Source organism: Schistocerca nitens, chromosome 7, assembly GCF_023898315.1.
Source record: "Schistocerca nitens isolate TAMUIC-IGC-003100 chromosome 7, iqSchNite1.1, whole genome shotgun sequence".
Lineage (NCBI taxonomy): Eukaryota > Metazoa > Arthropoda > Insecta > Orthoptera > Acrididae > Schistocerca > Schistocerca nitens.
The window spans coordinates 64,449,845-64,468,880 of NC_064620.1; the positions used below are offsets into that span (position 1 = coordinate 64,449,845).

General features: G+C 38.5%; 1 protein-coding gene across 5 annotated transcripts in view; it reads left to right on the forward strand.

The window, feature by feature from the left end:
* LOC126195017 (anillin-like) overlaps positions 1–19,036 on the forward strand; it is a 171,166-nt gene that overhangs the window by 44,257 nt on the left and 107,873 nt on the right. For all 5 annotated transcript variants that reach the window (XM_049933446.1, XM_049933448.1, XM_049933447.1 and 2 more), the window contains 3 exons: positions 6,897–7,020; positions 11,125–11,275; positions 11,360–11,453. In XM_049933446.1, the coding sequence (XP_049789403.1) occupies positions 6,897–7,020; positions 11,125–11,275; positions 11,360–11,453 (369 nt within the window). The remainder of the gene's footprint in view (positions 1–6,896; positions 7,021–11,124; positions 11,276–11,359; positions 11,454–19,036) is intronic.

A 19,036-nucleotide genomic window follows, 5' to 3' on the forward strand; every position in this document is an offset into this window, starting at 1 on the left:
GGATTAGGATCATTTTTCTTCGTGGCAAAGTGATATTTCCAGCAGAGAGTGCGAGTGTAGGACAGTAAATCTTTGACGAGGGCTGTTTGGTTGAATCTGGGAGTGGGGCTGAAGGTGAGGCCTTTGGATAGGACAGAGGTTTCGGATTGGGAGAGAGGTTTGGAGGAAAGGTTAACTTCTGAATTTGGGTGTTGTGGTTCCAGGTTGTGTTGATTGGAATTTTGAGGTTTTGGAAGGAGTGGAGCTGGGAGTGGGAGATTGAGTAGATGGGAGAGACTGGGTTGGTGTGCAATGAGAGGAGGCTGAGGTTTTTTGAGGTGGAGGTCCATATATATATATATATATATATATATATATATATATATATATATATATATATATATATATATATATATATATATATATATATATATATATATATATATATATATATATATATATATATATATATATAAAGATGATGTGACTTACCAAATGAAAGTGCTGGCAGGTCGATAGACACACAAACAAACACAAACATACACACGAAATTCTAGCTTTCGCAACCGATGGTTGCTTCGTCAGGAAAGAGGGAAGGAGAGGGAAAGGATTCATTCCAATCACGGGAGCGGAAAGACTTACCTTAGGGGGAAAAAAGGACGGGTATACACTCGCACACATGCACATATCCATCCACACATATACAGACACAAGCAGACATATTTAAAGACAAAGAGTTTGGGCAGATGTGTCAGTCGAGGCGGAAGTGCAGAGGCAAAGATGTTGTTGAATGACAGGTGAGGTATGAGTGGCGGCAACTTGAAATTAGCGGAGATTGAGGCCTGGTGGGTAATGGGAAGAGAGGATATACTGAACGGCAAGTCTCCATCTCCGGAGTTCTGGTAGGTTGATGTCAGTGGGAAGTATCCAGATAACCCGGACGGTGTAACACTGTGCCAAGATGTGCTGGCCGTGCACCAAGGCATGTTTAGCCACAGGGTGATCCTCATTACCAACAAACACTGTCTGCCTGTGTCCATTCATGCGAATGGGCAGTTTGTTGCTGGTCAGTTGGTAAATCACGTGGATGCTTTCACATGTGGTTGGTTGGTTGTTTGGGGGAAGAGACCAAACAGCGAGGTTATCGGTCTCATAGGGTTAGGGAAGGATGGGAAAGGAAGTCGGCCGTGCCCTTTCAAAGGATCATCCCGGCATTTGCCTGGAGCGATTTAGGAAAATCACGGAAAACCTAAATCAGGATGGCCGGACGCGGGATTGAACCGTCGTCCTTCCGAATGCGAGTCCAGTGTGCTAACCACTGCGCCACCTCGCTTGGTTTTTCACATGTGGCTCTGCCTTTGATCGTGTACACCTTCCGGGTTACAGGACTGGAGTAGGTGGTGGTGGTGGGAGGGTGCATAGGACAGATTTTACACCGGGGGCGGTTACAAGGATAGGAGCCAGAGGGTAGGGAAGGTGGTTTGGGGATTTCATAGGGATGAACTAACAGGTTACGAAGGTTAGGTGGACGGCGGAAAGACACTCTTGGTAGAGTGTGGAGGATTTCATGAAGGATGGATCTCATTTCAGGGCAGGATTTGAGGAAGTCGTATCTCTGCTGGAGAGCCACATTCAGAGTCTGGTCCAGTCCCAGAAAGTATCCTGTCACAAGTGGGGCACTTTTGTGGTTCTTCTGTGGGGGATTCTGGGTTCGAGGAGATGAGGAAGTGGCTCTGGTTATTTGCTTCTGTACCAGGTCGGGAGGGTAGTTGCGAGATACGAAAGCTGTTGTCAGGTTGTTGGCGTAATGGTTCAGGGATTCCGGACTGGAGCAGATTCGTTTGCCACGAAGACCTAGGCTGCTTGTGTCTGTATGTGTGGATGGATATGTGTGTGTGTGCGCGAGTGTATACCTGTCCTTTTTTTCCCCCTAAGGTAAGTCTTTCCGCTCCCGGGATTGGAATGACTCCTTACCCTCTCCCTTAAAACCCACATCCTTTCGTCTTTCCCTCTCCTTCCCTCTTTCCTGATGAGGCAACAGTTTGTTGCGAAAGCTTGAATTTTGTGTGTATATTTGTGTTTGTTTGTGTGTCTATCGACCTGCCAGCGCTTTTGTTTGGTAAGTCTCATCATCTTTCTTTATATATATATATATATATATATATATATATTCATCAGTTAGAGCTCACCCTTCAAGCCTTAACAATTTCAAACAACATATAAGGAAAGCACATGAATCGCGATATGTGCAACGTGAAGAAACAGTGAGGGCAGAGTGTGGTCGAGGGAATCCATAAACAAATATCAATCTTGGGCATTCAGATATTGACAGCAGAGTCAGTAGCTATAATCTGGTTAAAAGAATATGACAGAGAAGCATTGGAGAATCTTTTGGCACTGCAGCAATTGGGAACAGTGTGTCTCAAGTTAGTGTGGACCAATGCATAGTAAACTTGCTGCGGATTATCATCCAAAGGTCCAGTTAACATGGCTAGAAATGTATTACAACAGTCGAGGGGAAATAGTAAGAAAATGAATGGAAAATGTTGTAGTAGAGGCTTTGATACACGAAGCCGCTGAAAGTTCAAAGGGCAAAGATACTTTAAGTGACAGTGGCGCAAGCAGCAACAACGAAGACAAAGAGGAAGACTTTTTTTATGTCTGTCATTCAATCTAAAGAGAAGCCTAGTAGTCACCCAGCTGTAAAAACTAAAGCCCAGAGTCTAGTCAAAATGTGGCTGGATATGAAACTAAAAGAATTATCCAACTATGCGGCATTTATTGGGAACAGATTTTAGTAAATTTATTTATTAAATATAATCCCCTATGTCTTCAAGTGTTGCAGTTTAACAGACTTTTCTTCTGTGGGCAAAGACATTTTCTTTCATAAACGGGCCTTCTTGTCTGGTGAAAAATTTAACATGTCAGTGTTTGTGAAGGGAAATATGCACCTTACGGTAGCTCCTGTCTGATTCTAACATCTTGTTGTTGTTGTTGTTGTTGTTGTTGTTGTGGTCTTCTGTCCAGAGACTGGTTTGATGCAGCTCTCCTTGCTACTCTATCCTGTGCAAGGTTCTTCATCTACCAGTACCTACTGCAACCTACATCCTTCTGAATTTGCTTAGTGTATTCCTCTCTTGGTCTCCCTCTACGATTTTTACTCTCCACGCTGCCCTCCAGTACTAAATTGGTCATCCCTTGATGCCTCAGAATATGTCCTACCAAGCGATCCCTTCTTCGTGTCAAGTTGTGCCACAAATTTCTCTTCTCCCCAATTCCATTCAATACCTCCTCATTAGTTATGTGATCTACCCATCTAATCTTCAGCATTCTTCTGTAGTACCACATTTCGAAATCTTCTAGTCTCTTCTTGTCCAAACTATTTGTCGTCCACGTTTCACTTCCATACATGGCTACACTCCGTGCAAATACTTTCAGAAACGACTTCCTGACACTTAAATCTATACTCAATGTTAACAAATTTCTCTTGTTCAGAAACCCTTTCCTCGCCATTGCCAGTCTACATTTTATACACTTTCTACTTCGACCATCATCAGTTATTTTGCTCCCCAAATAGCAGAACTCATTTACTACTTTAAGTGTCTCATTTCCTAATCTAATTCCCGCAGCATCACCTGATTTGATTTGACTACATCCCATTATTCTCATTTTGCTTTTGTTGATGTTCATCTTCTATCCTCCTTTCAAGACACGGTCCATTCCGATCAGCTGCTCTTCCAGGTCCTTTGCTGTCTGACGGAATTACAATGTCATCGGCGAACCTCAAAGTTTTTATTTCTTCTCCATGGATTTTAATTCCAACTCCGAATTTCAATTCTAACATTGATAACTGAATAATTATAAAACTAAATGATAAAACTATTTCTTATTTTTCTTCAATGTCCCATCTAAACTTTTCTAACCAAAACATTTTTATTTAAGCAATAGTAATATGATTGATTCACTTTCTCATTTCACTACACCTATAACATAAAGTTTACTATTACAATTTAATACGATTGGCTTTAACTTCTGATAAATCTGCTGTGAAATAATGTTTTAATGAGTAACGCAGTTCAGTTTTTTAGTAATGAATTGACGTTTATGAAAGATAACTTTGAGAGTGATGTTGCCCTGCTGTGAAGATGCCCACTCAGCCATATTCTTAGTGTATTAGTGTATGCTGTACATATCTGCCTAAAATGTATTCCAATAGCACATCGCAACATGCACTTGATACATGGATTTGCAAATTGCAGTGCAGCTAAAGCCAGGAGATTGTATGCTGAAAGACTTCCCATTAGACATTTACCAAACAATAACACCTTTCAAAGAAGACTTGAAGAGACAGGCTCTTGCAAGAAAACATCATCTTATTGCAGAAGACCAAATAGTGTTAGAACACTTTGTTTAGTAACTCAATTACTTCATCATATTAAGGGCACAAATCTCAGCAGAACCAGAGAAATAACAGAAACTGAGAATGTGAGTCACATGACTGTGTGGAAAGTGTTAAAAGGGTAATTACTTAATGCATTTCATTTTCAGATAGTGCAACATATTATATATTATTGAGACAGATTGTTGATCTAGTAAAGCTTTTTGTACATGGATACCAGGAATGTAGTGCAGAATTTTCACAACACTCATGTATGGGCAGATAAGAATCCTTTCACAGTTTTGGAAAAAAAGACATCAGCAACAGCTTAGCAATAATGTATTGGCTGGCACAATTGGAGAGTTTAATTGGACCTTTTGTTTTCTACGGAAAGATGACTGGAGCATCATACAGAATGGAAAGCATTTCAGTGTTTTGCTGGAAGATATTCCACTACACTTATGCACAATGCGGCACAATGTTATTTTGCTCTGCAAGCAAGAACAGTTTTAAATCAGTGTTTCCAAAATAAACGAGTAGGTCATTGGACAGCATCATCTTTGCCTAAATGATCTGACCTCAGTCCATTGGATTTTTATTTTTTGAGGCTTTTAAAGAACATATTGTATTAAAGGCCTATTGCAAATGTTGACATTCTTCACCAATATGTCCAAGGAGGATTTCAGTACATGCACCAGACACCCATAATGTGGGAGTGAGTAAGAAAGTCTATGAAGTGGCATTTGTAAGCTTGTTAAGGCTAATGGTAGATATTTTGAGCATTTCATTTAACCAGTTGGAAAAGGAAAAATTACATGTAGAATCAAACTGGCAATTTGGAAAAAAAAAAAAAAAAAAAAAAAAAAAAAAAAAAAAAAAAAAAAAAAAAAAAACAAGAATGAAGCAGGAACGAAGTCTCCTACCCATTCCTCAGAGACTTCCCACATATTAGTTAACATCATGTATGGAAGGCAGAGAGAGTGGCAAAGGATTGTAAATTACTATTGCAAAACTATACTGAACTTTTATAATCTTATCATATAATTTTTTTGGCAGTCAAGTAAATTGGATAAGATTCAACAGGTATATGCTTAGAAGCTGCAAGAATGGATTCCCAATAAATTAGGACTTCAATTCTACCCCCTCCCCCGCACTCCCCCCTGAAGTAACTCATGGTTTATTGAATCAAAGCTTTCATGTGGTCTAAATGTATACCTGCAATCTATTTGTCCAATCCAGCAGACAGTACAGTTCTGAAAGAATTGGGAAACTGCTGTGGTCATGCTCAGATCATTTTAAAACCATGCTGAGAATCTAGATAGCCATTTTATATTTTGTGAAGAAGGCACTAAGCTAGGAATCTAATCAGACTAGATGCAAGTTTGTCTAGAATTACTTTGTTTTCGGCAATTCTGGATTTCTCTGAAAGGGCATTAATAATCATATCTTGACAGGGTAGAATAGAAATAATTCTATTCGTTGTCAGACCCTTTCACATCTAGTACACAAAATTCCATTTCTTAATTAGTTTGTATTTAAATATGTTACTGTTAGATCTGTGCAGATTTTGTTTCTGCAGAACACTTTTTGTTATTTATGGCGTGGTTGGATTTGTGTACGCTTATCACCATACAATAATAATGAAAATCTAAACTACCATAATGTACATTATCTATAATATTTCTGCTGATTATATACAATCTATTCTAGTGGCACATATGTTTGTTACTCTAGTTTCTGAGCTTACTAAATTTAAAGGATTACATGCTTTAATATATCAGAGTGTTTCATGTTTACTATACTGTTTGAATTTGCGCCATGTTAGTCACCAAATATAGTAACATCAGCTCAGTTCTGTTCACATCTACCTACTTTCCTGCTACCTCCTTTATTTCTTCCTTTCACTTGATTTTCCTCTAGCACCATCGTGCCAGCTAACCTGCCCCATTCTGCCACAACCTCCCAGCATGCTCCCTTCCCTTCCTGCTCCACCCATTTTGCACCTATTTTTTCCCACAGCTACTTTTTTTTCATTGAGCAATCTGATAACATTTTATACAAAGTTTATCTTCTTTAGCTTGTTAAAATTGTTTTTCTGTTGTTCAGGGCTTAAATTTAATGACTTTGACTGTGTAGTGTCAGATACATTCACAACACCTGTAGGAAAAAGAAGATTTAATTGACAAAAGTATAAAATCACAATTAGACTAAATGGCTAGTCAATGTTTAGCACCAGGAGACAAAATACCAGTTCTGTTGATTCAAATATTCAAACAGCCCCCCCCCACTGTGTGTGTGTGTGTGTGTGTGTGTGTGTGTGTGTGTGTGTGTGTGTGTGTGTGTGTGTGTGTGTGAGTGAGTGAGTGAGTGAGAGAGAGAGAGAGAGAGAGAAACAGTACTGAATTTTTGTCTCTTGTGGATAAGTACAGCCCAGCTATTCCATCTCTGTGATACTGGTAACGTAATGTCACTTCATTTACCTTTTTATATCACCTACAGCCCATTTTAAAATAATGCTATCTATCTTTCTTGCTTTCAGGAAAGGCAGCATGTATCAGTCCCACCAACTCCTCCTCCCCTACCGCAGTTGTCACCTACAAAGAAAAACAGTGTATCAGAGATGCAGCAGAAACTACCCACTGCAAGTGATTGTATTAATAAAGGTATTTTCTGTTATTTAATTATTTAAATTGCAAATTTTTGTAATCAGCCCACTGATCTTTTTCCCTGTGATTATGAAATGGTGTCTGTTAGCACTAGTATATTGAATAAGTTTGGCAATCAATGTGAAATATGTAATGTTTTGGTGGTTTTGTACACTGAGTACAAGTTAATCGGAAAAATAGGTTTGTAATGAATTTTTGTCAAAGTAAGTTCAATCTAGGGATGTAAATAAGATGTGGAGACATCATCGGGAATCAAAAGGATTCTGAAGAGATAAGACGTAAAGTGTGTTTTATCCACTGGCAAAATTGAGGAATCTGTTATATTAAGTCAAAGGTAACCTAGGCCTGAGAAAATGTGACATATATAAAACTCAGTGCTGATGTGGGAAGACTTACAGTGAGAATTATTTAAACATGTGACAGCACGATTTACGAGAAGATTGAAGTTTTATTTTCAGCATCCTTGTTCTGGGATTGTGTTGTTACTATGAACCCGAAAATGTAGCGTATACTTTTGGTGGAATTTGCATACATATTTGGTGAAATTTTCATCCTTTATTGCTGTTGTTGTTGTTGTTAATGGCTAGATGTGCAAATTTAATAGGTTGTGATGCTATTTGAAATTGAATGTCAAAAGAAAGTGATGTTGGGGAGCATTTTGACTGGAATGTTTGTCTTTGTAAACCTTCAACAGTTTTTTTCATCTAATATGGCTTTTGCATGTTTTCTTCTTTTGGCCCTGTTTAAGCTCTCGGCAAATGATTTTCATTTGAGAAACAGCACCATTTATTTTGCTGGTGAACTGAGTACTTATCTGGTTTAATATGTTGCTCAGCATTATTTCTCTTTTCCCACCCAATTCAATAACAAAATGTGCAGAATATTAATTTTGACCTTTTGTGGACATTCACAGCTGTGTGACCCACACTTCAATGCTGACAGGGTTCTTACCGTAGAGGTAGAAAAGAAAGAAAGAAGGAAAAAAAAAACTGTTCGCACAGTGGGGGAAGAGTTCTGGTGTGGTCAGAATACATTGACTAGTTTTGCCTCCTGGGCTCTACAGGGTGGACACTATGAACTGGGTGCCAGCCACAAGCATAAACAAACCAGAATTATGATGGCCAGAGGGGAGAGTAGCACTGAGGAAACAGATTCTGCCTACCTCTCGCAGCGCAGGAGCCCACACCCATGTCCTGCGTGTCTGTGGAACCCGAACTGACTCTTGGTCATAAGGATTGCCGATCCCTTGTGATATTCTGAGGGTCATAATCGGACTCCTTGATGGACCAGAATTAGTCTCTTCACTCATTCCCAATGAGAAGAGAGAACAATGAGTAATATACAGCACAAAGCATTCAGTAATGGCTATCATGCAATTGCTTACTGAGGTTGGCATTTTTGGTAACGAGGAGAGATCATCATGTCCTGTATCAGTATTTGATGCAACCACAGTTCAAAACATCTGCCACCAAAACAACTGCCATATTAAATGTATCCACATTAAACCAACTTTTTAACTTTAGCTAGCAAACAAACATAAGCCTTTCTTTGTTGTAAGATCTTAGTTTCCTTGCTGAGGTGTTCATTGCCTTATACAGCTTGTATCTTATACAGCCAGTTCAGTGGCCCGTGATTGGCATGGCACCAGAGCATCGACCATTCTGAAATGAAGTGTCTATTAAGTAATTTGTTGTTTTCACATTTTGAGGCACAACTTTCGTCTAAGCTGATGAACCAAAACATTAAGACCTCTGCCCATTGCGAGTTTGTGTGATGCATGATGGCACTGGGTGCACGTGATCCAGTAAAAGAAGTATATGAGTGAACCAGAGACAAATGGGGATACATTCTAGCGATGATAAGTGGTGCAAATGAGGAAATTCATCAACTTAATTGACTTTGGCGTAAGCCAGATTGTTGTGGCCCAGTTCCTGAGAGCAAGCATCTTGGAAATGGTGAAGCTGTTCCCGTGATACTATCTTGAGCGTCTATGGAAAGTGGTTGAAGAATGTTGAAACGATGAGTAGGCAACAAGAAGTTGGACGGGCATACCTCATCGCCGAATGCAAGGATTGGAGGCTTGCTCGTTCTCTAAAGCAGGATAGATGGTGATTTGTGGCAGATCTGATGACAGAGTACAGTGCTGGCACAAGCACAAATGTTTTGGAGCACACCATTCAGTGCACAGTGTTGAACATGGTGTTTCGCAGCAGAGAACCCCTGTGTGTTCTCATGTTGACCCAACAACATCGTCAGTTATGATTACAGTGGGCACACAATCATAGACATTGGACTGTGGATCAATGGGTTAGTGTGCCTGGTCGGATGAAACCAATTGATCACTAAATCTGGTCGATAGTCGTGTCCACATATGCCATTGTCCAGGCTAACGGCTGCTCAAAATGTGCAGCACACCACAGACGAATAAAACCCAATTGGGATGCTATCGGGCGCCAGCTGCATGATCCAGCCATCTGTAAATTACAGGAACTGTGTGACCTGTGCATAGGTATCTGGTGCCACAACCTCTCGAAACCTTGAATCCATGGCACACAGAATCACTGCTGAATTGTGTTCTAGAAGTGGACCAACATGCTTTTAAGCAAGTGATCATAATGTTTTGGCTCATGAGTATATCTTTGCATTTATCGCAAAATTTGAATTCCAATTTGTGAGGTCTTCAGTTATTACTGGAGCCATACTTATCTGTATGGCAGACAGTCTTATCAACAGGACATGGTTGTCAGCTAGTCACTGCCTGGAATCCAGCACTGGCTTCCATTAAGTTAAAATGAGAGAAATTAGAACAGCAATGAGAACCTCCAATTATGGACCAACATAGTGCATTGCAGAGTTTTAATTTGGCTTTTAACCACATCATCAGTGTACCGCAGCACCATCATTGCCCATGACACATGCATGGAAATCCTCCCTCCGCTTCCCAACGGGAGGCATTATCAGTATTATTTTTGTCCAGCTGCAAGAGGTTTTCCATGCAAGTATGATTCCAGCTTGGGGATTTGATAACTTTGGATTACACCACATATTTAACAACAGTTGTGCCTTCCAGCAGTGAGAGTCACAGACACGTGAACATGTCAAACAGTTACATTGATTGAATGTTTCAGTACTTGCACATTACCATGTGGTAGAAGTTTTGAGTGTCGGCTGATACATTGGTTTTATTGAAGGGGAGCACAGTGAAGAAAGAAGAGGCAAGACTGGAATTAGGAATTCCTGGAAGGTTATGCGGGAGTGACAGGTCTGAGGTTATTAGGTTAGATTTTGATGTGGGAGCAGGGTGGACATCGTCATCCTGTAGCTGACATTAATGTGAAAGACAATACTTAAGGACTGGACATTGCAGAGCAGGAGTTTTTTTTATTGAGGCAGTGTTTTTAGTTCTGGATATCTGTGCGTAGGTGATGTGATCTAAGTGAATAGTATGAACTGATAGAACATTAGTTATTGGAAGCCTTTGTCGGTAATTGGGCTACAACTGAAAATGGTTAATTTTATTTTGGTCAAGTCATTTAGGTGTGTCCATTTAATTAGCATGGTAAGAGCAAGTATCCATGGAGGATAGGTAGGGGGCTGAAAGAAGAATAACAAGAAGTATGAAGCTGCCAATTGGAAGTAAAATATAAACTGCAGTGACAATGAAGGTAAATAATAATCATGTGGTGTATCTGATGAAAAAAATATTAAATCTGTGATCCCATGGTGAAGATCAGTTGAGAATGAAAAATTAAGGTACAAGATTTCTGTCTTGTAAAGATAATTTCAACCTCATCTACTGATAACAGCCTAACTATACTGGTACTGTATTTTTATTATTTAAAAAATATTTGTTACAAATGACATGTAATTACTACTTTAGCAACTTAAACAAATTCCTTTCCTCAACTCTAGTTGTTATTATTTTCTTCTGTCAAATGTCACCACCTCTGTAGTTGCAAAATTGATGAACTTGTGAGTGAGTGAGAAGGCATTTTTATATATGGGTAACATTTTTTAAATAAGGTTTCTTGGTTTTCTGCTTTAAAGAAGCAACATCAGATGTTACCTTTTTCTTGAATATAATATTTAACATTTTGGCAGATGATATGAAAAAGCAGTATCCTGTCTTAGCGGATGTTAGGAGATTCAAGATGGGAGACCCTAAACCTGGCAGGTTATATCCATGCTTGTCAGATATTGAAACGTGCACAGAGACAGAGAGTGAGATGCCTGATACAGATGGCTTTGAAAGGTAATAATAATTTTGAAAAGGTTCTGTAATGATTAACTTATTGAAACTGAAAATTGCTTGTAGATAACAAATAATTATTTTCAGCTCTGGGAGTAATGATTCTTGCAGTAATTTGGAAGACACTAGTTTTGGGAGAGAGATACTGCAAGCTGCGGGTATTAACAAGTCACCAGTCAAGGCAAGTAAAGGATTTATATGGAGTAAGCAACTACTTTTCTCTTGTTTCCGTACTATTCTATTATAACATATCATTTCTGATAAAAGTTAGTTCCAGATTCAATATAACTAATTAAATATTTCCATAAAATTTATGCTCTTTTAGCATTGTGTTTGTATAAAGGACAAGCAAAAATATTTACTGTTCATTATTTGTTAAGGTTAACATTGTGCATGCATATAATTTTTTTTTATTGGCAACTAGTTTTGAACACTTGTATTTATTTTCAAACAATTGCCTATATTATAAGTATGAAATAAACAAACATATCAAATACAAAATGTTAAAATACATAATTGACAGCACATAATTCCCATTGAAGATTAAAAAGGTTGTTTCATACGACAGGTCAGCGTAACAAATATAATTTTACAGTCAAATAATATTTATTTGGTGTGATATATGAACAGATCTTTTGAATGTTGAAAGGGAATTATGTATAGTCAGACATTAGAAATGGAGGTATGTCATCATCTATATATTGCACTACTGTAATCTATGCATATAGAATATTAGGAAACTGTTTGCGCATTTTAACCCTTTGTATTTTATGTTTTTACTGATTTTGTACCTTCTAATGTAGGTAATGGCTTAAAAATGTACATGGGGATTCAGAACTAGTCACCAATAATAATAATAATAATAATAATAATAATAAATGCAAGTTTGATGAAAACCTTAATAAATTATAAATTTCCATAAAAGTTCCAACGAATGTAATACACAATGTGAAGGACCTCTTATTCTACATTGTTGCTTTTGCCATCACCATAAAGAAATTTAAACAAAAACAAACATGAAGTTATTACTTGCCACTTTAATTTACTATTCTCAGTAAATTAAAGCAAGAGCGAATTTTCTACTACAGGCTGCATATATATGACCAACGGTGCAATTCTAGTGTGTAATTTGGTCTTTCACATCATTGCTTGGTTCCCTCTCATTTTGTCAAGAAGCAATGTGGCTCATCGGTTAGACAATGTACTCATATTCAGGGGAGGAGTGGTTTAATTTCCATCTAATCACCCAGATTCGGATTTTCTGTGATTTCTCTAAATCACTTGAAGAAACTACCAAAATGGCTTCTTCAAAATAGGACAGCCAATTTATTATCCTATTCCGTCTCTAATTACCTTGTAATTGACTGGGACATTACTCCCTAATCTTCCTTCTTTCTTCCTTTCTTATCCTGATGCCAGAAGCCTTGTAATACATTGTATGTATTCGCTAGCAAAATAATTATGTGTTATGCAATCAGATAAATTGACAAAATAAATGACCTTTCATATGTGAATATGGAATCATTAGCATAGATTTTTCCATTCAGTGAATGATGTGGGCGGTTTGTGTTACTTGTGTACAGGGTGTATATGACCCGGGAGAAACCCGGGAATTTTTTTATCCGGGAAAAACCCTGGAATTTTTTAGAATTCCGGGAATTTTTCGTTGTTTTAGTTTTCAGTTAAATTTTTGTAATTTTGACTGGTAAGAACTGATACTCTAACAAAGGATATTACTGTATCCCGCTACTGCAGAATAATACTGCAGCATTAAATCATGAACAAGAGAAAGAAACGAAAATATAACTTAAATTGCAAAGGAAATGCGCCATATAAAATAACACAGTGCTTGTACAAGCGCCTGCCAACAGCAAAATGTGTCGAAGCCTTTCGGAAGACTATGCAATGCTTCATAGCAACAAACTGCCTCCGATGAGCGTGATGTCACAACTGTTTACATTTGCCTCATTTAATCAATTACGAGCGGGCTCATGCACACGCACAGTTGAGTTGTGTATGAGTAGTACCTTCTCCTGATTCTGGCTACAGAAAAGTGACTGTTGGCTGTGTAAGCAGCAACCAGCAACGTGGTACCCGGAAAAATTTTACTGGCGCGCCCAAGCTGCCATATTCATGCTTGCGCAGCAGGCCCGGATCTAGTGGGGGGGTGGGGGCAAACCGGGGTATCTGAACCGGGTGGCAATTTCGGGGGCAGGGGGCATATTCACATTCTTGAGGGGAAAAAAAACCTTGTTTCAATAAGCACGTAGCATCCAGAGCACGTCAGACTATAGATTATTCATATGATTTTGAAACGGGTGTCTCCCGTGACCCGTGTTTACATTTAGTGATTTTTCTGTTTCCTCTTCGTTTATTGCTGTCACATCAAATGAAAACAAGACAGATTTCTGAGGCTGGGAGCTATCAAGTGAATTAAAATACATTCTAGTAATTACGGAAGGCTAAAATATGTTACTAGTTTTAAATTTTATTTCCACCTTTCTGACAGTCAAGTATTAATCGCCTTGCAGAATAATAGTTATTTTTGTTGGTTTGCTAAAGAAATTTGGCTTTTCGTAAGCTTTCCTGCTGAGGCGCTCAGTTTATTTGGAACGAACTGTTTAATTCTACAGTATTGCTTCGTTTCAACTATTCGCTTCATTTCAAGTGCACGTTTTCATCTTCTAGCACGTATGGCATTATGCTATAATAAAGAACCAAACATGAGAATACAGTACTGGTACTCCAAGAAAATTTACGTCCCGAAAACCACACTGAAAAGCTTCATGTCAGGTCGAGGCCTACGTCATTAGGAATCTGGACATATGAATGTGCGCTGTAAGGCGAACTATGCATTTTGGTATGGTTCACGAAACTCCGACGCTCTTGGAGTATCCTCTGATGTCTTGTTTCTTTTATGAAATAATGTAAGATCTTTTAATGTTTTACACATACGAACATATGGGCCTCCTACGTGACTGTAGCTGCGCAAGCGCGGTGACGCCTCTTATCTGGGGCTCTCTGGCAACTGCTGAAACGAATCTATTTCTAACAGGTGGCGGATAAATATTGCGAATTGTTGTTCGAAAAGCATTATTTTCAAAGTAAATTTGCCTTTTACCCAAGATGAACTAAGTGCGAGAATGTACAATGAATTGCTTAAATCACAGAGCGTTTGCTTTCTTTTAAAAATCAACTCTTTGATGACGAGCCATTTACAAGAATTTCGAGCCCAGAAGATCAGAGATTTATGTTGGTATTAAAAAATTTTCTGTCGTATTTGTGTGATGTATCTTAAAGTGTAACAAGTGCTAAACAGATCAACATTATATGTGAAAGCTTAGCTTGTCTTGTAGCTTATTAATCTTCGAGACAAATATTATATGCGAAAGCTTTTCTTTTCTTATAGCAACACTATGTATATTAATTAAAACCATTTACTTTTCCTGATGGTCGAATTCAAATTTATACTTTCGTAACACGAAAATATACAGCATACTGTTGCTGCACATCAAAGATCTTTCTAAAACGTGTATTTTTCCCCTGAGTTTTGTTTTCTAAAGTGCCGGGAAATTCTACGCTACTGTATAAAACCATGTCCATTCAAAGGATAAGTTTTACAGTTCCGAGAGAAAGTATACTGTCACTTAACACGGAAAAAGTGTATTTTCACCCGGGAGAAAATGTATTTTTAACCAGGAGATCCGGGAATTTCTTTTCCTTGTCCACATATACACCCTGTATGTAGCACTTTCAAGGTACTAATCTCTACTGGCCCTCACCTAGCTGTCTGTCGCATCTTTCAATTCTGGTATTACATCGCAGTGACATAACTTTATTTTCCTTTGTGCATTGTTCAATAATAATCACAAATTATGTAAATGAAATCTTTTTCCGAAATCTTTTTCCGTGCAAGACTATATTTTATTGAACAAATAATTTAAAGAGTAAAGGTAGAAACTCGCTGAATAATTGGAGCACAGAGTCGTTATTTGGCATGTAAATAAGAGTGATTGTAGCTAGCTTCTGGATGAATCTTCCTTCAGGACTATAAAGCCTAGTTTACACAATGACATTGGGTTGTGCCACTCCTGTGGAATGAGTTGCACTCAAGTGGTTTCGTATATGACTAGACATGGCGACACCAGTATACACTTCAGTTTCGTCATTTTGTGGGTCCCTGAGTCGTGTCTGAAATGGAAGTTTTGGCAGCTGCATGTCACAAGAGTTGTGATGGAGTTAAAGCTTGTTGCGTGAAATCGCTGCATAAGAAAAAATAAGAAATGTGTTTCGATTCGTGACTGGATGAAGAAAAGACGTCATCTAGGTTGCTCAGCATACTTGCTGAAATAATTTATAACAGTAGATCCAAGAAGTTCTTTTAATTATCTTAGAATGTCACCAGAACTGTTCACGTTTTTATAAATACAGTTAATTATGTGATAAGGAATAAAGGTACTGTAATGCTTGAAGCACTGTTGCCAGAACTGAAATTACCTATCATACTGCATGCATTACAATCAAGAACACCTGGCATGCTTTAAGATATAGTTTTAGTTGGTGACGACGCTTTTTCATTAACACCAATAATTAACATAATCAGTAATAATTATTAATCTTAGCAACAATAATTATTCAAAGCAGGCCGCATTTAGAAGGGAATGGTTTGCAAACTACTCTCTTGAAGATAAATCTGTACAGTGGATATATTTCAAAATTCTAACTTGTGAATGGGGAGCACTGCAGCGACGTTTTAAATAGATGAATATTGAATAAAGAATGCAGCTTCTTGAATTCGTATAGCCTTCCCTCTGTACACAATATTCCTTAACAAAGTGTTTGCCAACTCGAACAATGGGATTTTAGTCTTGTAGATGAGAGCATTGCACAGCTATAATTACACTTGCTTGTATTTTTCTTAATTCAGTTGTATATGTGTTCCTAACCCAATAAATTTTGCCCTGCAGCTCAGATATTGTCAAACCATCTATGTCATGATCGCACATGATGGTCTCAGCGGCAGCAGTATATTGCTTACTTTTGTAATCAGCATCACTGAAATCACACAAACACCTATGCAAAGCATAGGTATCCAAAAAGCTAACATTATTCTCTGTTCCCCATTTCATATTTCAGTTTGCCTACCCTCTATGAACACACGTAACATCAAAACTCGTGCAACTAGTGTCGCCAAAGTTGGAACACGCCAAAAGTGTTTAGTTTCACCAATGAGTTGCGCAAACGCGCGTGGCCGGTAGCGCAGTTGCGTGCAACCTAGTGTCATTGTGTAAACTAGGCTTAAAGTAAGCATATGTATTTGAATAATGACATTGTTCTGGCTGTGACTATATTGTGCTGGCACTGCACTTCGAGCATGTGAGCTGCAAAGCCTGCCCAATATAAACAAATAAGTGCACAGATCAGTCTGAAAGTTTTGAGACACTAACAGATTCTGATTTTAACATTGTGTTTACTATTAAAGTTAATGAAAAATACCATTGTAATGCTTTCCATGTGATTTCTTAGTGATTTGAAGTCGGTCTGTTCAGTGATCTGTTTAGTGATTGTTTTGGTATATGAAATTTCTCTTCCCACCATGGCCAGTCTCAGTTGTTTCAGTCAAATGAGGCAGGAAATAAATTCCTTTGATATTGAAAGTTTCACTGGGCACTTTCAAAGAACTACTGATAAGGGAATTTTGTTTGTTAGGGGTGTGATGGAAGAACATCACTGCATACATTCTCATATTTAGTATTATCTTTGAATTGAATTAATACCTGTCTCCCATTGTAATATGAGACACAATTTAGGTCGAATGAATGACGATACAGCTACAGTAGTTTGGTTCGAGTCGTAAGCTTAGCAGTTAAGCTTTACCAGGTAGCCATTGCTATGCGTCAGGCGCTCCGTACGTATTTATACGGGTACCGTTCCTTTTTGACGTGCTTCGTCTGATTTGAATCGATTGCTTATTTTGCTTTGATCTGATAAGTGCAGTTTTCTTTGTTATAGGTGTTTACGTCACTCTAAGCTGAAAATGCATTACTGTACTGTCATGCATTGTTTGTCGCATTCTGGTAGTGCGTGTTTACGGCTTGTTGCCGCTCGTGGCATGGCTTGCTATTGTGCGCGCTACCGCCACTTACAATTTAAAAAAAAAGAGAGAGAGAGGAATCGTCTCATTAGCGAAACAATGGCAAGAGACTGCTATTTGTTGTTACTTACACTGCTGCTTTCTGTGATAATGATCAACAAGAACCAAATAATAGAAAGCGTATGATAGAACATGTTCTGTACAAGAGTTAGGAGAACATTTTTCTCCGTTTGAAAACCTTTGTGGCCGCTTTTTTAGTACATCAAATTCTGCACAGAAATTAGTCATCTTAGATTTAAAAATCTAATCAGTTGCCATGCTTCATTTCTGACTGTATCACTATTAGGCATAAGAATGATACGAATATAAACATGACACGATACGTATATTCTTCCGCGTTTGCTGTTGTCTCACTCTAGTTTCGTAGTTTATTAGGCAGACAGGATTTAAATGAGATAGCAACAAATGCAGTGGTCGAAACTCGAGGCGGAGAAAAAAAAGCTCGTCCCTCACCCCCCCACCCCCACCCCACCCCCACACCCCCCCCCCTTTTTTAACTGATGCAGAGGTTTTGGCACCAGTATTTATCTTCGTGGCTACAAAGCATGCCTGTGCAGCGCTACATATATTCGACGGCAGAAGTTAGTTGTGGCGGCACCTACCAACATTTTTCAGAACTTCCGCTTCCTTTGCACTTGATTTTAAGCCGCAGGCGGTTTTTTGGATTACAAAAACCCGAAAAAAAGTGCGGCTTAGATTCGAGTAAATACGGTAAATTATTCCATTACAGTTTTGCTGTATCATGTTAAAGGTTCCGCAGAAGAAAGTGCTGTCTCACAATATAGCCACAAGTGGAGTGATAAATTTATCTGCAGTGTTTACGAATGCAGCAAACGATAGTAACATCTAGTTCTGTATGTCACGCTAGAGAGTACTTGTTATTAAATAGATTGTTTTGTTTCGTTGTATTCATAACATTGTCATTGAATTTGAACAAGCATACCTTTGGTCGTTAACTTATCTATTCGTTCTATTGCCATAATTTATTTTAATCTTTTCCTGATACTTGGCTACAGGCGACAGTCACCAGACCCTTACTTTTTCTTTTTGGTAAGGACATTCAACAGTCTCAGAAATTGTGAAAGAAGTGTGCCAGACAATAAGGACTGTTCTACAGCCCAAGTATTTACCTACTCCAACAGAGATGTGGAAGAAATCTGAAGAAGGATTTCTGGAACTTTGGGGGTTTCCGAACTACCGTGGAAGCATAGACAGAAAGCATATCGGGTTAAAATGCCCGAAGGATAGTGGATGCCAGTTCTTCTGTCATAAACAATTCTTTTTGCCAGTTCTAGTTCTCCTAGCGATCATTGATCCATACTACAAGTTTACAGTAGTTGATATTGGAAGTTATGGACATTATATTTTTGGGAATTCAACTTCCTATCAAGAGCATATCGAGGGCAAAAGTATTCTACCTCCAAAGTCACTTACCGGGTACTTCCTCGTGTTTTGATTGGTAGTGAAGGTTTTGCATTTCAGACTTATTTACTGAGACCATATCCAAAACCTACAGTAATCAACAATGTGTCTACGACCCGGGAGAGCCACGAAAAACACAGGAATTTTTTCATCCGGAAGAAAACCGGGGAAAACCCGGGAATTTTTTG